Source organism: Eurytemora carolleeae, unplaced genomic scaffold (assembly GCF_000591075.1).
Source record: "Eurytemora carolleeae unplaced genomic scaffold, Eaff_2.0 scaffold102, whole genome shotgun sequence".
Classification (NCBI taxonomy): Eukaryota; Metazoa; Arthropoda; class Copepoda; order Calanoida; family Temoridae; genus Eurytemora; species Eurytemora carolleeae.
In genome coordinates, this window is record NW_019396136.1 from 13,077 (window position 1) to 36,059 (window position 22,983).

Below are 22,983 nucleotides of genomic sequence, written 5' to 3' on the forward strand. Positions count from 1 at the left end.
ATTTCAGATTAAATCGAAGAAAGTTCAAAATGTATAAAAAGGTCAATATGAACTATGTATTTAAAATCATGAATGATAATTTGCAGTTTAAATTTGCCTCGCTATTTAGTACTAGCTTGGAAACCCAGCTTTGCTTGGAAATTAATCTTTACCTAAAATATATAAACCCATTTAACTTGAAATTTTAAACCCAAGCTAAGAACACGTTCTACCAAGTATCCAAATCAAAATTTTGGGCAAAACGGTCAATGGGTGCTCGAGTTATGATTGCAAACAAACAAACAATTAGAGACAGACAGACACCCAAACAGAGATTACTACTTTATACAAATATAGATATGTTATATCAAGGTACTAATGCAAGGAAAGTTAATTGCGGTCGCGTATACTCTGCGTACATATTGAAACCAGTTCTATCTGGGCGGAATTTGTAAACAAGAATAGATACACCAGTGTTCGTCTAGTATCCGAGGAGGATTAAAGCATTTAATTTTGATAATTTTGAAAATTCACATAACAGTTTCCTATGACAAGAATATTTCATAAATTGTTTTTGTGAAAATGGAGTCAATGTCAGGCTGTGACATCCGTCTTGTGTTTACTTTTCCGCCCAAAGACAGTACACTGCAGTACAAAAAATGCGTACACCTCTGAAATAACTTTCCTTGCATTAGTACCTTGTGTTATATATGTTTGAGCAGTGTTATAATATACCTTTTCTTTAACTTGCATGCGAAATCTTCAAAAAATTGATGAATCAAAATAGAAAGAAAGTTGAAATTTTCCAACCTTTTGATATTCTACGCAATAAATTAAAAATAAACTTAATAGGTTTAATGAAAAATTCTAAAATTTTTACTTACTTCTAACAATTTAAGGGTTATTACTATCAGAAATCTTTATTTGCACCTCTGATACTTCAAATTTTGACTATTTGATCTTACCGAATTTAAAGTTTGAAATATCGAAGGTTTACTCATTATAGAGGACAGAAAACTTACTGTGTGTTTACTGTGTAAAATGGTGTTCAAATTGCCAGAAAATCATATGTAGTACTCTGTGACCTAATATTGACATACAAGCTCTGTAACTTCCTACCTGACAAGAAGTAAAAGTATCTGCATAAAAACCAGGTAGCAGGAAATTTTCACAAGTAAAATCTGTGGCTGGAATACTCTTAAAGTCAGGATAATCCACCCCAGCCTTTCCAGGAATAAAACCAGGTTTTCCACCAGACCCAGTCTAGGTTAAAACAAGATTCAATTAAACTTAAAATAAATTCATTTTATTTAAAATAAAGTTTATTATTCTGACCTGACTAGACCGTAGCTGAGCCAATAGTTCCGGGCTAAGTTTCTCAATGATGGGAACAAATGCAGCTGGTTGAGGGGGAACTGTGGGCATAGGAGGTAAAGGTATTTCTCCGGGTCTAATCTGTAATCTTTCCAGGCGCTTTAAATTCTCCGACCTAACAACAATTTAATTTAAGGTTAGAAATGTAGAAGTGTTTCAACAATACATGATAAATGTCCAGTTGGTATTTGAAGCCCACCATATGTTGGGAAGATAAATACGAGTAGATTTTTCAAGGTTATGGTAAGGATGTCAGATGTAATGTTAAAATAACATACCTTGACTTTTGATTATCATTTGATTCCTCATCATGAGTTCCATCTCTCAGCTTAGCAAGTCCAAAAAAAGCTTCATCTAGTTCTAACTCCTCTATTGTAGCTTTCAATTCAGAATCAAGTATATCTATAAGTTCTGGATCATCAATAGATGGAATATCTTCAGGGCGTAGGAAATTTTTAGGAACATCATTCTTTGTCTTTGGTGGAATATAAGTATCTGTTAAATCTTCATTAGGGGGTACAATGTGACTATTCAGTATATCAGCATTCTTGTTTCTTGGAGGTGGGGCAACATAGGAAAGGTCTGATGAAAACTGTGGTCCTCTAGAAGGAGGTGGAAGATAATCTAAAGTTGGTGGTTCCAGACTGGATATTTCTTCCTCTATGGCTGGAATATACTCTGGTGGGGGAAGATATTCTTTATTGGGAGGATGTATATGATCATAGCTAGGCTTGAGTGGAGGAAGATATTCTTTATTAGGATGATGTATATGATCATAGCTTGGCTTCTTTGGAGGAAGATATTCTTTATTAGGGGGATGTATATGATCATAGCTTGGCTTCTGTGGAGGAAGATATTCTTTATTAGGGGGATGTATATGATCATAGGTAGGCTTGTGTGGAGGAAGATATTCTTTATTAGGGGGGTGTATATGATCATAGCTAGGATTATGTTGAGCATACTCACTTAAGTGATGGTTAGAATGATGTTGGTCTTTAGAATCATGATGGTTGGGAGGGATGTACTCTTTTGTAGGAGTTTTGTAGGTAGAATCTAAGCCCTTTGGAGCATGATAACTTTCAGTAGGAGGTATGTAGTTATTAGGTAACTTAGGAGCAGGAATTCCTTCATTGTAATCTGATAATCCAGCAGGAGGGTGTTCCCCATTGTAACCAGGAAGCTTAGGTGGAAGATATTCTTTATTTGGCGGTGAATATCCTGATATATGTTTATGCTCTTCATGACTTTCATGTGGTGGGAGATAATCTGCATGTGGAGGTAGATAGTTTGCATGAGGTGGAAGATAGTCAGCATGAGGAGGAGCATAGCTTTGAAGATTGTTACTGGGTGGGGAATGATGAAGGTCAGGATGATCTGGACTGGAATAATTAGGATTAGGAGGAAGATATTCCTTGTTTGGTGGAGAATATCCAGCGGGAGTTTGAGATGGTTTAGAATGTGGAGGAATATAATCTTTTGTTGGAGGTTTGTAGCTAGGATGAGGAGGTTTATAATCTGAATTTGGGGGTAGATAAGTAGCGTGTGCTGGAAGAGGATGTGGAAGTGGTGGAATATAGTCATCAATTGGAGGCCTGTAGGTTGTACTAATAAGGTTGTCTATTGGAGGCAAGTATTTTTCTGAGGGAGGCCCATGATGAGGTAGTAAACTTGGGTTGATTCCATCCTTAGAGGGTCCATGGTTAGGTAGAAGGTTAGGGGGTGGTATGTAGTCTGCATGAGGGGGCTTAAAGCCTTTATGTGGTTTGTAGTTCGGAAGTGGATTTGGTGAGGTATGCTGGTAATTTGGTAACAAGGGTGATTCACTCTTGCTGTACTCTGGAAGTTTGGGTGGCTCATTATAGCTGATTTGAGATTTTTCCACTATAGAGTTATATTCAGGTTTCTTCAAATGAGAAACATATTCATGTGTTTCTTTTTCTTCAGTCACTTTATTCTCACTGTGTCTCTTTTCAGCAGGTGGAATATTAATTTGAATATTGATAGAATGCGGAACAAGTCCTGGAATACAAAAAGTATTGTCTAAACTAAACTTTGTTTTTGTATAAATAAAGTAGAAAAATTGTTGGCAACTTAATTAAAACAAGAAATAAATCTCTTTATTTTAAAATCAAATTTGATGAAATCTTAACTATTAAATGAGTATTTTAAAGTTGATTAAAAATATTCAACCTATCACAAACTTATGGTTAAATATCTGTTCCACAAGTTAGAAAAGGACAGTAAATTTAAGTAAAAAGGAACTTAAGACAGAATTGAGGAAGTAACTTTAGAACCAAATCTTGCTTTCTAACCTGACAGAGCATTGTAGTGTTTATTATAATTAAAGTATCCTTCTCTATGCAGGGGGTATCCTGCTTCGCTATTCAGGTCTTCTCTAAAAAGCTCCCCTGGACTTTCTAGATGGTGAGCCCCTTTTTCTCCTATTGGATAATTGATGTTGTCAAAGTGATATAAGGTACTTTTCCAAAGGCATTTTCCCAAGCAGCAACTTCCCAAATTAGTCCTAGCCACAGCGCACAGCCCCCTAGTCTGTATTAGCCATAGCACTTGGCCCCCATTGCAGCCTGTGGCACCTGAGAAGGCTTAACCTAACCTTTGAAAAGATTTGGCTTGGGAAAATTGTACATTTGGGAAGTTTTTACTTGAGAAAATGTCACTTGGAAAGTCACCCTTGGTAAATGGCTTTGGGAAAAAACCTAATACTATTTAAATTCATTTTTATAGGACCTTTATGCAATTAAGTGCACATGATTTTTACACTCTGTTTATATTTCTTTTTTTGAGAACAGTTAAATTTCCCTTTGGAATTAAAGTTACAATAACTTTGTTATTATAAAACTCTTGCCAATGTGTGTTAAAAATCTTGGAATTTGGAACATTGCTCTTGTGCACGAAATCAGGAAGAAAATGTGGTGATGTATGTATATTGTCTGTAACGTCATTTTCATGCAGAAATTCATGATTTAAATCAAGTTTACCTGTTCTATCTGTTGAAGTTGCATGATTATTGTGAGTCACTTTAATCTTTGGAATTGTTTGTTCTCTTGAAGGGTCATTTTTTTCAGGGGGAAGATAGTTATATTTTGGTGGCTCAAATCCATTAACATTTTGCTTATTTTCAGAATTTGAAAAGGAAATTCCTTTACTCTTTTCAACTTCTTGAAGAATATAATCATCTATAGGTGGCGGAAGATAGTTTTTGTGAGGAGCAGAAAGGTGCTGAAAGTGTTCATCCTTTAATCCTGAAATGTTAAAGATGAAGATAAAAACTCTTGTAGCTAGTTTTACCTCCTAAATTGAAGCCCTTTACAAAAAATTCCTGGGGGATAAATTTCAGATTTGTTATCCTCATCTTAACTTATTATTTAGTGGTGGAGCAATATCTAAATTTTATGAATATTTTATTGGAATATATGGATAAAGTTGGGTTTGCTTTTTGGACATTGAAGAGGTTCCAGAAAAATCTAAGTAACTTACAAATTGTTGTTGATTCTAAACATTTACTGTTTTAACATTTTGACCCTAAGAGAAAATGTGTTTAAAAAACTAACCCAAAACTTTTAATACTAAATTGAAGCTACGTTTTATCTGCATTTACCTTTTTCATGGGTAAGATAACTTGTCTCAGGAAGAGACAATTTGGTCAATTGCTCATCTTCAGGATTAGCATGCTTGGGAGGAGGCAGGTAAGACTCAGTTGGCGGGGACAACTTCATCTTTGAATGAGTTTTAGTTGGAACTTTATAGCTTACAGAAGGAAGAGAATAGTGAATTAATTTTGCATCTTTTTCAGGAGTATGATAACTTTCAGGTTCTAAATCATGATTCTTATTCATGTGAGTTTCATGAGGATTTTTATGAGAAGGAAAGTAGCCTTCTGAAGGGGGTGAATAATGAATTAGCTTTTCCTCTTGGTAATTCTCTTTAGGAGGTATATAACCTTCTGAAGGTGGTGAATAATGAATAAGCTTTTCCTCATGGTTATTCTTTTGTGGAGGAATATATCCTTCTGAAGGTGGTGAATAATGAATTAGCCTTTCCTCATGGTGATTCTTTTGCGGAGGAATATATCCTTCTGAAGGTGGTGAATAATGAATTAGCTTTTCCTCATTTTGACTCTTTGGAGGAGGGAGGTAGCTTTCTGATGGTGGTGAATAATGAATTAGCTTTTCCTCATTTTGACTCTTTTGTGGAGGAATGTAGCCTTCTGAAGGTGGTGAATAATGAATTAGCTTTTCCTCACTTTGACTCTTTTGAGGAGGGAGGTAGCTTTCTGATGGTGGTGAATAATGAATAAGCTTTTCCTCATGATGATCTGAATGTGGAGGAATGTAGCCTTCTGAAGGTGGTGAATAATGAATTAACTTTTCCTCAAAGTGACTCTTTTGAGGAGGCAGGTAGCCTTCGGATGGTGGTGAATAATGAATAAGCTTTTCTTCATGATGGTTCTGATGTGGAGGAATGTAGCCTTCTGAAGGTGGTGAATAATGAATCATTTTATCCTTATGATCATTCTTTTGAGGAGGGAGGTAGCCATCTGACGGCAGTGAGTAATGAATAAGCTTTTCCTCATGATGATTTTGATGTGGAGGAATGTAACCTTCTGAGGGTGGTGAATAATGAATTAGTTTTTCCTCATGATGGTTCTTTTGTGGAGGAATGTTACCTTCGGAGGGTGGTGAATAATGAATTAGTTTTTCCTCATGGTGATTTTTTTGAGGAGAGAGGTAGGCTTCTGATGGTGGTGAATAATGAATAAGCTTTTCCTTATGATGGTTCTTTTGTGGAGGAATGTAGCCTTCTGAGGATGGTGAATGATAGCTCTCACTTTCATCATCATATGTATAGCCTGCTAGAGGAGGAAGATAGTTGCCTGGAGGTGGTGAATATTTTGACACTTTTTCATTTACAGGAGGAATATATCCCTGAGTTGGTGGAGATATGTGGTCCAGGACATGATTAGAATTGGTTTTGTGAGGGGGTAAGTATTCTAAATTAGGTGGAGAGAAGTGATCAATCTTTCTCCCTTCTTTAGAACGTTCATTGGAATATGTTCTTGGTGATTTAATATCTTCCTGCAACTCAACCAAATGATACACCTTCTCCATTTCATGCATGGGTGCAAGATTATGTGTATTTAAAGTTCTTTGATGAAAGTCAGCTCCCTGAACTAAAGTTCTAGGACTAGGAACATATTCATGTCCTGGAACTTTATGAGCATAATGACTTGGTATTTGATGACCTTCAGGGTTTAAGCAAACATTATTGCAACCATCAAAACAACAGATTCCATTGTAAGGACAATCTTCATCCGGGACCCCAACACTCCAACACTCATGTTTTATATTATGGCATTGGTCCTTTTCCTTTGACTCAAAATGAGGACATAGTGTGTAGTCATACATTGGAGGTTCCATGTGTGTCATCTGCTTTGGAGGAAGGTATTGTTTATTGGGAGGTTGAAAGTTAACTTCATGATCATTATGGTTGGCCTTAACAGGAGGTAAATACTCTTTTGATGGTGGCTCATAACTTATTGCTTTATATGGCGTAGGTGATGGTCTTGCAGGAGGAAGATAGTCTTTGCTGGGAGGAGCTAGAGTTGACATCTGATGTCCACTGTAGTCTTTACCAGGTGATTGCTTCTCAGGGGGCAAATATGCTTTGCTTGGTGGTTCAATAGTTGTTGACATGAAGTGAGGCTGTTGGTATTCTGCTGAGGGTGGATGCATTGTTAACACTCTTGGCGGAGGTAGATATTCCTTAGTTGGCAATTTGAGGTGATCATATTTAGGAACTGAGTGTTTAATTTCAGGTGGAGTCATTGTAGTGGATACATGATCTTCTTTGTAAGGTGGGATATACTCGAAACTTGGAGGCTTCATATTTGCATGATCTGGTGGTAAGTAGTCATGATTCGGTGGCTGCATAGTACTAACATATTGTGGTGGTAAATAATCCAGTTTGGGAGGTTGCAATGTGCTGTACCCTGGTGGAGGAAGATAGTCTGTGGAATGTGGATGTATTTGTTCCACTTGAGAATGAGGTGGAAGATATTCTTTCTCTGGTGGTTTTAAAGATGTTAACATGTGAGATGCAGGATGTGTTTCAGGAGTTGGGGTTCCCTTATGAACTGTATCCAGGGATATTTTCACTGGTGGAATATAACCAATAGAAGGAGGTTGGTATAAATTGCTTACTTTTGAAGGTGGAAGGTACTCTTTCTCGGGGGGTCTATATCTTGAATATTCCAGGTCTGGGGGATAATACTCCTTTCTAGGCGGGAGATATGTTGGAAATGCTATCTTCGGTGACTGAGTGGGTGGTAAATAGTCTTTTTCAGGTGGTTGATAGGAGTTTATTTTGTGGGGAAAAGCATCTAATGATTTGTCCTCTTTAGGAGGGAGATAGTCAGGCTGAGGGATATAACTACTTGGGTGTGAAGGAAGGCTTTCAGACTCAGGCTTTTTTTCAAACCTGATGCTGGGCTCTCTATAGTTTTGGCTAGGAGGAAGAAATGCTGTATTGAGTGCTTTGGCCTCGGGGATTTTGCTTTTTGAATTAATAGAATGTGGATATGAATCACTGTTTTCTAGAGGTGGAGAGTAATGATTTTCAGGGGGTTTATACTGTATTGGAGGCCTTGCGGTGCTTTTTGATGGTGGAGATGTAGTCCTATATGTGTTTGATGGAATATATGGCCCTAGTCTGGCAGGTTCTGGCTTCGAAGGGTACTTTGGGGGAACAAGAGGCTTTGATTCAAGATGATAGTCACTTGGTTGAGGACCCTCTGGCCCATCAAAAACTGGAGGAGGACCGATTTTAGGTCTGAAATCAGGTGGTGAGGGGGAATAAAACAGAGTCTCCTCTGGTTTGTAGGTTGTGGTATATTGAAGAATTGTGGCTGTACCTGTAGGTGGAGGAGGAGATGGAGGAAGGGTTGGAGGTTCAAATCCTGGATGTGGTGAATATGAAGGAAGAGGGGGAGGTGAAGGTTTTGGAGGACTCCAACACAAATTAATACACCCATCAAAACAGCAAACCGTTCCATAGGGACATTTGTCATCCTCATAGCCATCATTGTAACATTCCGATGGGGGTGCATTGTAACATTCATGTTCAGGTCTCGAGAGAATACTTGGGCATATGCTGGACACCTTTGACTGATACTTGGGTCGGTAATTATTTTCACCTTGATAGCGAGGGATAGCAGGAAGACTTTTTATATCTGTTTTGGGGGGATTATAGCCTTCATTGATATCAACTGCTTTAATTAGTTCTTTTAAGTTTATGGAGGGTCTATGAACATCATCAAAGTTTGGGCGCTGATAAGTCAGTTTAGGATGAATTGCATTTCGCTTATCATGAAGATTAGATTCATACCCTTGGGCTGGTATTGCTGTAGTTCTAGAGTATGAGCTGCTACTTCTTTGGTCATCATCAGGATCAGAGATCTCCTTCAGATCAAGGTCGAAGATATCATCCAGATCTATTCTGTGAATTCCACTTCCCATACTGCTGATCTTTGAGCTGAGCTGATCTAAACATAAAATGTTAAAAGTATTACCATGAATGCAATTGTTTTAACTTAAAAGCAAATTCCATGTCTACATAGTTTAACAATAAAGCTTTATGATTGAAATCATATTATAAATCTAAACTTGACAAAATTTACTAGTTTTGTGCTACTAATAGTTTACTAGTACATTTTGTTCATATGCAAAGGATCTGACCACTTGCCACAAGCACTAAGTTACAAATCACTACATACATGCAACCTGGTGGCGTAAATTTGAAAATTTGGTATTTTTATCTTTGCCTATTAGATCCAGCAGAATAAGTCATAGGTTACATCAGGTTGCAAAAATATAGAAATAAAAAAATTCATCTCAAAAAAACTATTACCTAAAGCAGATTTGAGCTCAATATGTTCCTTGGCGTTTTCTTTTTTGTTTTTGTTTTCAGATCTAATTGGGGTCTTGGAATCTGATGTCTGATAAAAAGAGGACTGTGTTGTTCTGGTCCTTTGTGTTGTTCTGGAACTTGGAGTTGTAAACCCAGACTTGTCTTGGTCCCTGTCCTCCTTCCACCCGTTCATGTCTCCAGAGCTGTCAACATTGTCGATTCTGCGGTTGGATTTGGTTGGTTCAGATTTCTCATATTTTGTCAGTTTATCCTAAAAATCAATCGGTGATTTAAAACAGGTAGTTTAGCGACCTAGCTTAAATTCATTTAATTCGGTTATTATAAACTTTCAAACTGATTTATCTAATTTTAAAATTTACTGAACTTATTCATCTAACTTAACCCGATTTGTGCTATGGCTATTTTACAGACTGTTCAAACATTTACCGCATAAGTACAGTGTTATTTTTAAACAGGCAAAAACAAATTTTAATTTTCTCAAAAACTGATATCAAAACTGATATCAAAACTGATATCAAAACTGATATCAAAACTGATATCAAAATTGATATCAAAACTGATATCAAAACTGATATCAAAAATCAAAATGTGCCCAATAAAAGTGATGAAAGGTTGAAAAGGAGTACATTGAAGTCAGATTTTCTTTTCAAATCTCTCAAAATATTACAAAATTGAACTTTTTTCACAATGCTAAAGCCAAATGCATATTCTATACCAAAAATTAGAAAAAAAATAAGAACCATAAGATGGACAAAAAAGTGAAGAAGATAGAAAAGCATGCAACGATCAATTAAAAAAAAGATTCAATGTTAAAAGTTCTCCTGTAAAGATAAATAATTTTATGTTTAAAAACTACACTAATGACTTGAAACAGAATTGTCTAATTTATCTGAGTTTTAAAGGGACCGTTCACTTATTTGAGTAATTTCAGGGTAAACTAAACATCAATTAGTGTCTATAGAGAGGGACCGTCCCTTTGCGCTCGAATTCTGAACGAAAAATCGGCTTTTTCTCCGGCCACAGTTGTCTTTGAAAAGTAAGACTATTAATAAGTGAACGGTCCCTTTAAGCTTTAACAGAATAATTAAAAATTCTTGACGGCATTTGTAATTAGAAATTTATTATTTTGTATATTGGGATCAACTTTATTATAAGCTATATATTTTCTTATTTCACCCATTTCTATATCACTTTTCTGGTTTTAAAAGTTTAAAACATTGATTAAATACACGTAAATAAAAGTATAATGTTTCTACCCTTTTACATAATTAGTACACTCTAAAAAAGAAAGACGACTTTTAGACTCAAGATATTAATTTAAGTTGTCAAATAACCATGGGACACTGCAATTGTGCAGTGTAAACAGACCTATTTAACTTTATTAGTGATTTTATATGTGTCAAGTAAAACTATTTGCTTTGTAAAAACATCTAAAACATTTAAGTGTTGCTTTAAGTCGTCTTCCTATTTCAGAGTTTTCTGGTTATCACTGTATGCATATTTAATCAATGGTTTAGAAGTTTAAACCAATCCCACCTGAAGGATTTCAATCATTGATTTGAGTTTTGTTGTTTTATTCTCCTCCTCCTCATTTCCTCCTTTCTCAGTAGTTCGACTTTTGTATCTCTCAGACATCCGGGCTATACAATACATTTATAAACATTAATTATTTTGAAATTTATTTTTACCTCTCAGCTACATATTTATATGCTTGTCTGTCTGTCCGTTTTTATCCAAATAAACGTCAAAACGGCTGAGCTGATTGGGCCCAAATTTTGTGTGGGACTCCAGCTAATGTTTATGGATGCTCAAAATTACAAAAATTTGTGCCCACAAGTTTTTAATGTTTGTAAAATTTTTAAAATGGGCGCAAAAAAATTATTAAAAATCCGCGAAGTTTTTTATTATTATTGTAAGAGAAGATGCACAATTAAAAATTGGAATAAGAGATGGGTGCAAAGCGCCCTAAATGCCAAGTATTTTGAATAGTCCCCAACAGTTTGTTTCTGATATTTAATTTCCGAAAGAATTTCAAATTTATCGACAGTATTTTAGAGATAACTCAATAAATTCGTAATTATGAAAGACTCTCCGATAAGATCAATATAAGGATCAAAATGTTCGGGATTCTTTATCAATGTTAGCAAATTAATGTCTATTTGTCTATTTGAAACTATGAATTGAGTTATTTGTCTATTTGAAACTATGAATTGAGTGGTTGGACTTTGATTTTCCGGGCAAAGCTGGATTCCAATGCCAGTTTATTTATGATTTCCAATTAGTGGTTGAAAAAAGCGTTTTTTATTTGTTAAGAACAAAGCATTTGTTACCTAATAAACTCTTCATTTTCTCTTTCCTCTCATCGGCTCTTCTTTTTCCTTCTTTATTTCCCTCGTTTTTATCTTCTTCTTCTTTCCTTCTTTCCTCTTCTCTTCTTTCTTCCTCCTTCCCTTTCCCAGGTTCATCATATGTATCCCATCTTTCCCTTGTATCCTGTGTATCCTGTGTATCTTGTGTATCCTGTGTATCAAAAAAATCCTCTGTATCCTCTGTATTCACAGTATCCACTGTATCCACTGAATCTTCATCTTTTTCCAAAATATCTTCACCTTGAAAAATAAAGATATTTAGTTTCCCTTGTACTATCTACCCCTGTATCCCCTGTATCTTGTAAACCTACCTAGAAATATGACATCATTGTATTCTTCCGGTGTAAGAATTTCAAAGAACAGATATTTGAATCTTGATTCACTCTTTTCAGATTCTTCTAAAATATCATTAAACAATTCCAAACTTTTTATAATGTTTGTTGGATTATTAAATAAGAAAACAAAATATTCTTGATTACTTCAAGATGCACAGGGTGTCCCAGAGTACATAGAAATTGTCCGTGACATGATTTTGGTTGGCTTAAAAAACAGTTTTCAAAGAAATTTCAAGTCTTGAGATTTCCTTTATGTAATCTGTCATTTTGTTTTAACTCTAAGTTTACAGAGATATTAAGAAATTTATCCAAATTTCCATTTTTAATCCTAATTAAAAATTAACCAACATATGCAGGGAGGGGGGTAGGATTTCTGTGAAAATAAACAGTTTAAAAAAACATAGCTTTATCTTACTTCAGATAAAGCTTAAAAGGGTACCGTTGTAACTTGTAAATCGGGGTTTGCCCCCTTTAATGAGCAGGAGAGACATCTTGCTTCGTTGCTTTTTGAACAGCACAAGATTTTCATCGTGGGATTTCTTTTTGCAAACGGAATTTCTATTTTCAGAGTTGTATCTCTATTTGATCCCTATTTTCACGTGTAATACTGGTTATGGTGTTTATTAAGATTTAACAAGAGAAAAAAAAAGTACAGAACTCAGGGTTTAAGCTTAGAGAGGGAAATATTCCAAGAAAACAAATAAAGGGAGCCAATTATCGTTTGTTTTTTGTTTTTGATTTTTAGATTATGTCTCTACAGTTAAGCAGGTTACAAAAGATTAAGTTTTTATTATAATTCTACTTATTGTAGCGCTATTACAGGGACTGTTAAGGAAAAATTAAAAGGGGGTATATGTGAAAAGTTAAACCTAAGCATTTTAGGTGTTGATAGAGACCCATAAGAGTTCTATCTGATCTTCCTGTCTCGAGAAATCGATATAAAACTATGTCAAATTTATACGAAAATTTATAATTATAAAATTTTGTATAAAAATAGTAGGTTTAAACAGATCATATTCAGCAAATACGCAACCAATCTAAAAAACGACGATATCCCAGAGGAGCCTGAGAAACTTAGGCTTACTCCTATTACTAACTAAATTAAATAATTTTTCATTTTTATGCGCTCTGGATGTTTTGTTGGCAAGATTGGATCACGTGACCAGTATACTGCACTGCCATTGGTTGCAGTTCTGGTCACGTGATACACGATGTACTTTCATTTTTCCTTTACAGTTCCTTAAAAAATAACAAAAAATGTTTTGAATTTCTCTTTATAACAAAAGAAATTTCCTTTTCTGTAAGGTCATAAAGTCCTACTAGTGATGTGGCATAAATTTAACCCTTCTGAACATAGTTTGCAGTGCTGTATGTACTATGTATGTATGATTTACAATTTAAAATAAAAGTTTTTATTAAGAAATTTAAATCTGAATATAGAAATTTTATAGATATTTTTAAAGCATTTTTCACAGATCTAACGTTTGCAATAAAAGCTGTAAATTTGTACTTAAAAATCTAATATTTACAATAAGAAAAAAGTAAAATTTTCAAAGAATCATTTGATCTTTCATTAAAAATATTCCCCAATTCTATAATCCTCCCATTGCTCACATCCTGCATCATAATATTGAAATCTAAAATAAATAAAAAGATGAAATATCAAAAATATTGAAGGTTTGTACTATCTACTTATCTAATATCAGATTCAATTTCTTTATAAAAAGAATTTATATTATCTCGAGCTCAATATTTAATTAAGTTTAAAGGGAATATTTGATCCTGGGTTTAAAGTAGGGCTGGTCACATTCCAACTTTTTTTAGTCGTTTTGTTAACGGTTAATTACAACCGTTAAAAAGGAGAAAGTTTAGGTGGCCGTTCATTTTAAAGGTAAGAACAGAACATTTGTTTTGTTAATGGCATTTATCGTTTTTTTAATTACCGTTAACGGCGCAAAGCGTGGAAAAAAAATTTGTTAATGATTAAAAAATCATTAGCGGTGCAGCCATTAACAGTCTATTTCAGTCTGCACAGCGCAAAGCAGCAACAAATATTGTTAACAGTTATGAAATTTTTAAGTGCAGCCGTTAAAAGTCTTTTGTAGTGTTACCGGCGTTAACGGTTTGTCAGATCGTTAACGGCACTATAAGTTGAATTATATTTATCCTTTTCTGCGAACTGAATATAAGTATCTAGATATCCCTAGATATCCAAATCAACTATATTTATCCTATTCAAAAGTTATCGCAATCTTTTTTCCGTTTTCCGTTTTCGTTTTCAAAAACGGCTAATCCATTTCGTTAACGGTTTTCGCCGTTCGACAACTGACTTTTCCGTTAATTTACGAAAACCTCTGTTCCGTTAATGGAACTTTGCTCAGCCCCAGTTCAAAGAGGTAATTGACGACATTGCCGCAACTCGGTAGTTTGCTAGGGAATGATTTATTTTATTACTAGTTCAAATGATTTTTAAAAATCTTTTTTCCTCAAAATATTTTATTTTCATTTTTGTTCCTTGTTTTTGACCTGAAAATTTCTGTTTTTTCAATCCCCCTATTTTTATCTTCGAAAATATATTCTAATCCCTATTTCGCTGCAACCCAAAGTCGTAGACCTTAAATATTGAATAAGATTGAATTCTGTTTCATAAATAATCTTGTCAGGTTGTAAAGATATAAGAAATAGACAATTTAAGTTTGTTGCAAAGACTCAACTACTTAACGTAAACGTTACCTGATGGTGGGATGGATTGGACGAATCCGAATCTCCATTATCTTCAAATTCCGAGTTCTCGACATATCCTAGGTTTTGATGATATTTCTCATATTTGTTTTGAACCCCGTCCTCGTCACTATACCCAGGGTTATTTTCCTCTAGGTACTCCAAACTCCTGGCTGGGTTCTGCTCCAGGTACTGAGAACTTTGCTCCGAACCCTGGGCAGAGCAGAGCACACAAACCGACAAGCAAAGTACACCTTTAAAAGAAAAAGTTAAGAATACTTTTTACAACCCCATAAGCGATATTTTAAAAATTGGTAAAAAACAACTTTAAACGACTGTAAAAACAGAAATATTGATCGGTAGGCTTTTTCGCGCCCATCTTCTATTTCAACATTTAATTGTGGCTTTATCTGTGAACATCTTCTCTGTTTACAGTATAAAACAAAACAAAAAAAGTTTGCGGATTTCATAATAATTTTTCGCGCATTTTCAGAATTTTACAAAAATAAAAAACTTTAAAACAGAAATTTTCTAAAATTTTATCATTCATAAACCTGATGATAATGTTGATAATAATGATAATGTATAAACCTCAAATAGTCGAAATATTAATCATGATGATAATGTTTAAACCGGTTAATGGTAGAAATATTGATCATGATGAAAATGTATAAAACTGCTATGATAGAAATATTGATCATGATGATAATGATTACACCAATTATGAAAAAAATATTGATCATAATGATAATGATTACACCAATTATGATAGAAATACTGATCATAATGATAAATGTAAATCATAATGGTATAAATAATGATCCTGTCGAAAATGTATAAACCTGCAAGGGTAGAAATATTGATCATGACGATAGTGTGTAAAAGACGTGAGTTAAAATGAACATTTTATATCATTTTCATTTTCTGAAATACAATTTTTATTAAATTAGCCTTTAACGTTGCTTCGCACTTACATTGTAGTAACACTATAGCTTTTACACTCGGTGACGGTGAGAGACCAAACCTCTGTAGAGTAAATAAAGTAGATGTTAGTTCCACATTTTACTGAAAATATATTTCGGTCTAAGTTAGACCCTAGTCACCATTTTTTATTGTTCTCATTAATGTTTATTCAATTTCGGTTCAGCCGTTTTGACGTTTATTGGGCACAAACAGACAGACTCGGCAAACTAGCAAAGTGAATAAAAAGGTCAAAAACAAGAACTTTTTGTAATTATTAAGTAGAGATTTATTTTCTAGGAAATGTAGAGTGTAGTGTTGGCGTTATTGAAAATAACCCTTCATTATCCTACTCACAACTTTAAACTTGCGTAATATCAGAGATTATCAAGGATATTCTGGGGAGTTAACTCTAATTGAGGATTAAAGAACAACCGTTCGTTGTGAATCGGTCATGTCACTCTTTGAGGGTAACTTGAAATTATGTCACAGTCCCTGTAATGTTCTTAATTGATCAATTTATCCATTGTTTAATAATCATCTCCATGTTTTTAAAAAAGGGGGGGGGGGGGGAGGGGATAAGTAATTAATATGGTTTAGACAGGACCTTAAAATTTCTAAACTTGCCCGCTGTGAACTTGTGTTTTTCAAACAAAAGGGATGGTTCGATTGTAGGAAAGGGGGGTGGTGTAGAAAAGTTGAATTTATATAGAAATCTTGGATTTTTAAAAAATTCTAAAGACTTTACGATGAAAAACATTTGATTTTTATAATCTCTTTTTTATCTACAGAAGTTTAGTTGAATCAGAATTATTATCGGAGAAGAAATTATGTTTGTCAAATGCAGGTGCAGCTCGGTAAATTAATCGTTAATTGCACTATATGCTCAAAGGGTAACAAGTTTTAAAATATAGATATTTTAAACATAAAATTATATTTAATGATAATTGATGAATGATGAAGACATATTGACTGATTAAAGAGCAGATGGTGTAGATATATCAGATCAGCTGTTTCCTTGTTAAATTCAAGCTATTTCGTCATTTTATTTATCATCAAATAAACTGGAAATAAATTATTTTCTAAATGCATTGAAATTTTAAACTTCCCTGTATACGCCTCTTAAAGAAATTTTGAGAGAGGGGAAATGCCTGATTAACAACGTTCACGTTTACTGAGAAATATATTATTATGAAAAGCGATAAATTCTGTTAATTTTCTTGTTTGTTTCTGCTTTATAAACTTAGACGTGGGGTCAAAGGGTGCCATTTTTTTATCGGTCATGTCACTCGATACTCATATTATAACTTCCTTTGTCACTTTCAGTCCCATTCTTTGTACAGTTTACAATATAAAATAATCAAATTTTATTCTATCCACACAGTTTTTAATTCTAAGTTTTTGCCCCCCCCCCCCCCCTTGGCCCCCTCTCCCACTGAGGTGTAAAATTCAAATTCAAAATGTAATTTGCATGGTATATATTCGCGGACTTGGAGTCCTTTATCAATTTCATCATTTCATCCCTCTGGTTCGAACTAGGAGACAAAGAATAGTTTTCCTCAAGGTTGAGTTCAAGTTTGCATCAACCTTGCTACGCGTGTTGCGTAGGCGTAGGGCCAGTCAGCTAGTTCAAGGGTTTGGTAAAAAGCAAGATCTTTTTAAAAATAGTTCTTTCTTGTAAAGTGGCTAATTACAAGAACATCCCTTTTTTCAAAATTAGCCGATATATGATTGAAAGATGTATGAAAGGTGTACGAACAAGTAATATAGAAATCTCAAAATATTTTCATCTGATATCATATAAATATTTTAAAATATCTTAAAATTTGATTTAATTAAATTATTAAAGTTAAAAAAGAAGAAATTGTCGTTTTCTAGGTTTTAAAGTGTTTAATTCTGATAATTCTTATGTCACTTTTGTAGAGAAACCACAATTGAAAATAATCAGTTTTAGAATTATAAACATTAATGATTAATTCATCAGACAAAGCTTGTAAGGGTACAATTTTGAATCAAGCATTGCCATCTTTGCATGGAGGGTCACTTGAAATTACGCTTACAGTCCCTTTAAATATTTATTATTGATGAGATCAAAACAAAAATTATTTGAACTTTCTCAACAAAAAATTTAAATATTTAGTGCTTGAAATAGGAAGTTCTTATTTTTTTAGTCAGTCTATCCTCATACAGCATGTCAATGTCAGAAACATTTAGTAAGTCTATCCTTATACAGCATGCCAATGTTAGAAACATTTAGTAAGTCTATCCTTATACACCATGCCAATGTCAGAAACATTTAGTAAGTCTATCCTTATACAGCATGTCAATGTTAAAAACATTTAGTAAGTCTATCCTTATACAGCATGAAAATGTTAGAAACATTTAGTAAGTCTATCCTCATACAGCATGCCAATGTCAGAAACATTTAGTAAGTCTATCCTTATACAGCATGAAAATGTTAGAAACGTTTAGTAAGTCTATCCTTATACACCATGTCAATGTTAAAAACATTTAGTAAGTCTATATCCTTATACAGCATGTCAATGTTAGAAACATTTAGTAAGTCTATCCTTATACAGCATGTCAATGTTAGAAACATTTAGTAAGTCTATCCTTATACACCATGTCAATGTCAGAAACATTTAGTAAGTCTATATCCTTATACAGCATGTCAATGTTAGAAACATTTAGTAAGTCTATCCTTATACACCATGTCAATGTCAGAAACATCGATAACACCAAATAAATTACTAAGTACTTGACAATCTATTTGAATAAAACTGAAATAAAGTAAATAGTATTTTTTCTCTTGTTTTACAAATTTTTAATGTACTGTTACCCAACTCCAAATAAACATTTGTATTTAGGAAAACATAAAAATCTTATTCACTAGACTTCTAGAGCACTTCAAGTCCATCTTCTGATAACAATTGTAAAGTTTTATGTTATTCTTCAATCCACCACTTTTTCGTAAGTTAGTAAAACACACAAATCCACGGATTTTTCTGTAAATATTTATAAACTTTTAAACTTTTGAGAAATCAACATTTTTCCCGGACAAAATTGTTAAACTTCAGTCAGCAATAGTCTCTCCTCATGTTAGTTGCCGAAATAATTAGGTCTGACCTTGCAGACTAACGTTTATTAAATTTTCTTAGCATTTATATCATGAATATCTATTTATCTAAATATTTAACATATTTTCTAAATTTTAAGACAGATATATTAATATGGATACTATATATATATAATTATTTTCTTAGTATTTATATCATGAATATCTTTCTATCTAAATATTTTACATATTTTCTATATTTTAAGAGTATCATATATAGAGATTTTTGACCAACTGTTATAACTGTTCCTACTTTCTCCAGGAATACGTAACGTCATCTGTTAGGTCAATCCGGTACAAAATTTTCGTGTAAATTTCACAAAGTTGTATATCAATTTCTCGAGATAGGAACATCAGATATAACTTTCATGGGTCGCGATCGAGAGCTAAAGTGACTAGCTTTCAGCCTATACCCCCTTTCATTTTTCCTTTACAGTCCCTTTTATAAGAGTCAATCTATTAACTTAGACCTGATAAACTAAGCTAGGAACATTTCCGAGGTTTTGCAGAGTTACCTAATCATAATTTGAGGCAAATAGGTTAAGGGGTTCCTGAGTTATGATCATACAAATAAACAAACAAACAAACATTACTACCTTGTATAGAGATACGTTTCCTCATATAACCTGTGATATGAATAGTGTCCTAGCAAGCATGATAAGCTGTGATAAGCTGTGATGTGAATAGTGTCCTAGCAAGCATGATAATTTATAGAATGTTTTTATATCGCTAAAAAATCGTTTATGAAAAAAAAATATATCAAATATTTTTAATGTTAGCGTTGTTTTAATTTAAAATTTGGTAAAAGAGAAATATTCAAAGTTTTCTTTACAAAAAGGAGATAAGAATAAGATGAATTAAAAATTAAAAACTTTCTTTTGTATTTTTATTTCAATGAAATCAAAAATTTAAAGGACTTCAGAATTATTTCTATGCAACATGGAAATGGAGGAGGGCTTTGATTTCAAGTTTTATATTTAACAAAACAGAATTTCCAAAAATCTTATTCAAACCTAACTTGAAACTAGTCTTTGGTGTTTTCAGACAACGTAACAACAACTTTCTGTATTAACTACTGACTGTATCCACTACTGACTGTATCAACTACTGACTGTATCAACTACTGGCTGTATCAACTACGGACTGTATCAACTTCTTGCTGTATCAACTACCTACTGCATCAGCAACTTGCTGTATCCACTACTTAATGTATCAACTACTTACTGTTTCAACAACTTGTTGTATCAACTACTTACTGTATTAACTACTTACTGTTTCAACTACCTGCTGTATCAACTGCTTACTGTATTAACTACTTACTATATCAACTACTTTCTGTATCAACTTCGTACCGTATTAACTACTTACTGTATTAACTACTTACTATATCAACTACTTTCTGTATTAACTTCGTACCGTATCAACTACTTGCTGCAAGAACCCTCCATCTCTAGAGTGACATGTCCGATTCACAACGAAAGCTTTCGTGGTGTTCGTTTGGAAAAGTGTTGCTTACTCACAATAGCTTTTTCCTCACTTTACAAGTCACTCTGTTATTGAGAACCACAATTGAAAATATCTAATCAAGTTTTAAATAATATTTTTATATCATTATCTTGGATCAGTGAAAGGTTTAAAGGGAATCTGAAACGTCACTTTCAATTATAGCAAAGGGTCATGTGAATTTACATCTATAGTACTTTAAGGTATCATCTGTTTAGTTATTGACTGCATTAAGTGCGTGGGACATCAATAAAATGATACATTAAATGGTTATTTCTGTATTGTTATACTACTATACTATTTCTGTATTGTTATACTACTATACTATTTCTGTATTGTTATACTACTATACTATTTCTNATGATACATCAAGTTGATGCATTAAATGGTAGTAAACTGTGATACAATGACTGCATCAAGTACATGATACATGAAAAACTCAATGCATTAAATGGTAGTAAACTGTAATACAATGACTAGACCATATGTTGTGGATAAATACCTAAATCAAGGACGGTTTGTTCAACAACCAATTATATACTTGGTGTCCAATACAATATTGTATTAGAAAAAGAGTTTGGATGACACTATATATAACCTTTTTAAAACTATTTATATATTTATTTAAAGTTCTGGACCAACTTCCAGGCAGCTAGAGCAAGTGAATTGTACAGTATTCTTACAGACTCTGGAGATATATTGGGACAGTACACCAAANCAGCCGTTTTGACGTTTATTGGATACAAACAGACAGACAGACAGACAGACAAACAGACAGACAAGCCAAATTTATATATAGATGATAGAATTCAGTTCTAGACTCTAGGAGAGATCACATTAGTTCTAGAAAATAGGAGATATCCCTTTAGTTATAAGATAATATGACATATCCCTTTAGTTCTAGAATCTAGGAGATATCCCTTTAGTTCTAGAATCTGGGAAATATTCCTCCAATTCTAGGATCTAGGAGATATCCCTTTAGTTCTATAATCTAGTAGATAACCCTTTAGTTCTATAATCTAGTAGATAACCCTTTAGTTCTAGAATATAGGAGATATCCCACTAATTCTAGAATCTCGGAGATATTCCTTCAGCTCCAGGATCTAGCAGATATCTCTATAGTTCTAGGATCTAGCAGATATCTTTAAAGTTCTAGAATCTAGGAGATTTCTCTTCAGTTCTAGGATTTAGGAGATATCTCTTCAGTTCTAGGATGTAGGAGATATCCCTTCAGTTCTAGGATCTAGCAGATATCTTTAAAGTTCTAGAATCTAGGAGATATCCCTTCAGTTCTAGGATCTAGCATATATCTCTTTAGTTCTAGGATCTAGGAGATATCCCTTCAGTTCTAGGATCTAGGAGATATCTCTTCAGTTCTAGGATCTAGGAGATATCCCTTCAGTTCTAGGATCTAGGAGATATCTCTTCAGTTCTAGGATCTAGGAGATATCCCTAGGATCAAGGAAATAAGATAAAAAAATTCTCTTAAAAAATGTCCAGTAAAGGTTAATAAAGAAATTGAGTGGAATGCTTGAGGGAAATCATGAATTAGTTCTAGGCTAAACACCGGATTAGATTTTAAGCAAAATTTCAAATCCACTCATATCAAACTTCAGTTTCAATCTTTCAGCTCCTGCATCCTATTATATAGAGCTGCCATGTATTTATGTCACGTTTTGTGCATCCTTCCTACTCCTAGTTCTATAAAAAGTTTTGTGCATCCTTCCTACTCCTAGTTCTATAAAAAGTTTTGTGCTTCCTTCCTACTCCTAGTTCTATAAAAAGTTTTGTGAGATATGACAATACTAAAATGAAAATCACTTGGAATTATGTTCAAAATCCCTTCAAGTTATGGTTTTCATAATCAATAACGATTAATTGTTCAGTATATAAGATGTACACTGTACAGTGTACAGTATATAAGATATAAACTGTACAGTGTACAGTTATAGTGTATCTTATATACTGTATACACTGCACAGTGTACAGTATATAAGATATACCCTTGTACAGTGTACAGTTATAGAGTAGAGTATATAAGATATACACTGTACAGTGTACATTTTATACTGTATACACTGTGCAGTGTACAGTATATAAGATATACACTGTACAGTGTACATATTATACTGTATACACTGTGCACTGTACAGTATATAAGATATACACTGTACAGTGTACATTTTATACTGTATACACTGTGCAGTGTACAGTATATAAGATATCCACTGTACAATGTACATTTTATACTGTATACACTGTTGCAGTGTACAGTTTATACAATATACACTTTACAGTGTACAGCTTAATCAATATACACTATAAAGTGTACAGTTTATACAGTATATCCTGTACATACTATGCAACATAAACTGAACAGTGTACAGTTTATACAATATACCCTGTACATGGTGTAAACTGAACAGTGAACACTGGATGCTGTATACTTAAAATTTGAAGATATTAAAATGCCAAAATTAAATGGTCACTTTAAGAATTAAGATTAACATTTTTAGAAATGCGTAGCTCTTTTAAAAACCAAATGTACAGCACGTGTGCAAATTTTTCTATTTACAGTGAGACTGGAATAGAAAGGCGACTTTTAGACACTTTAAATAGTCCAATAAACATGAGACACACAGCAGATGTGCAGTGTAAAGCTTTGTCTGATCAAGTATAA

The 22,983-nt window shown here is 33.6% G+C and overlaps 1 protein-coding gene across 1 annotated transcript; it reads right to left on the bottom strand.

The window, feature by feature from the left end:
* Positions 1–101: 101 nt before the first annotated feature.
* On the bottom strand, positions 102–15,651 carry LOC111695991 (uncharacterized). Its single transcript, XM_023465500.1, has 14 exons — positions 15,568–15,651; positions 14,738–14,979; positions 14,126–14,207; positions 11,981–12,067; positions 11,631–11,909; positions 10,837–10,940; positions 9,280–9,550; positions 4,973–8,914; positions 4,353–4,616; positions 3,666–3,794; positions 1,632–3,372; positions 1,315–1,468; positions 1,099–1,242; positions 102–152 (listed from the first exon to the last, which is right to left on the bottom strand). The coding sequence occupies exons 1-14, from the start codon at positions 15,590–15,592 to the stop codon at positions 102–104; spliced, it is 7,515 nt and encodes a 2,504-aa protein (XP_023321268.1). The 5' UTR covers positions 15,593–15,651.
* Positions 15,652–22,983: the final 7,332 nt, after the last annotated feature.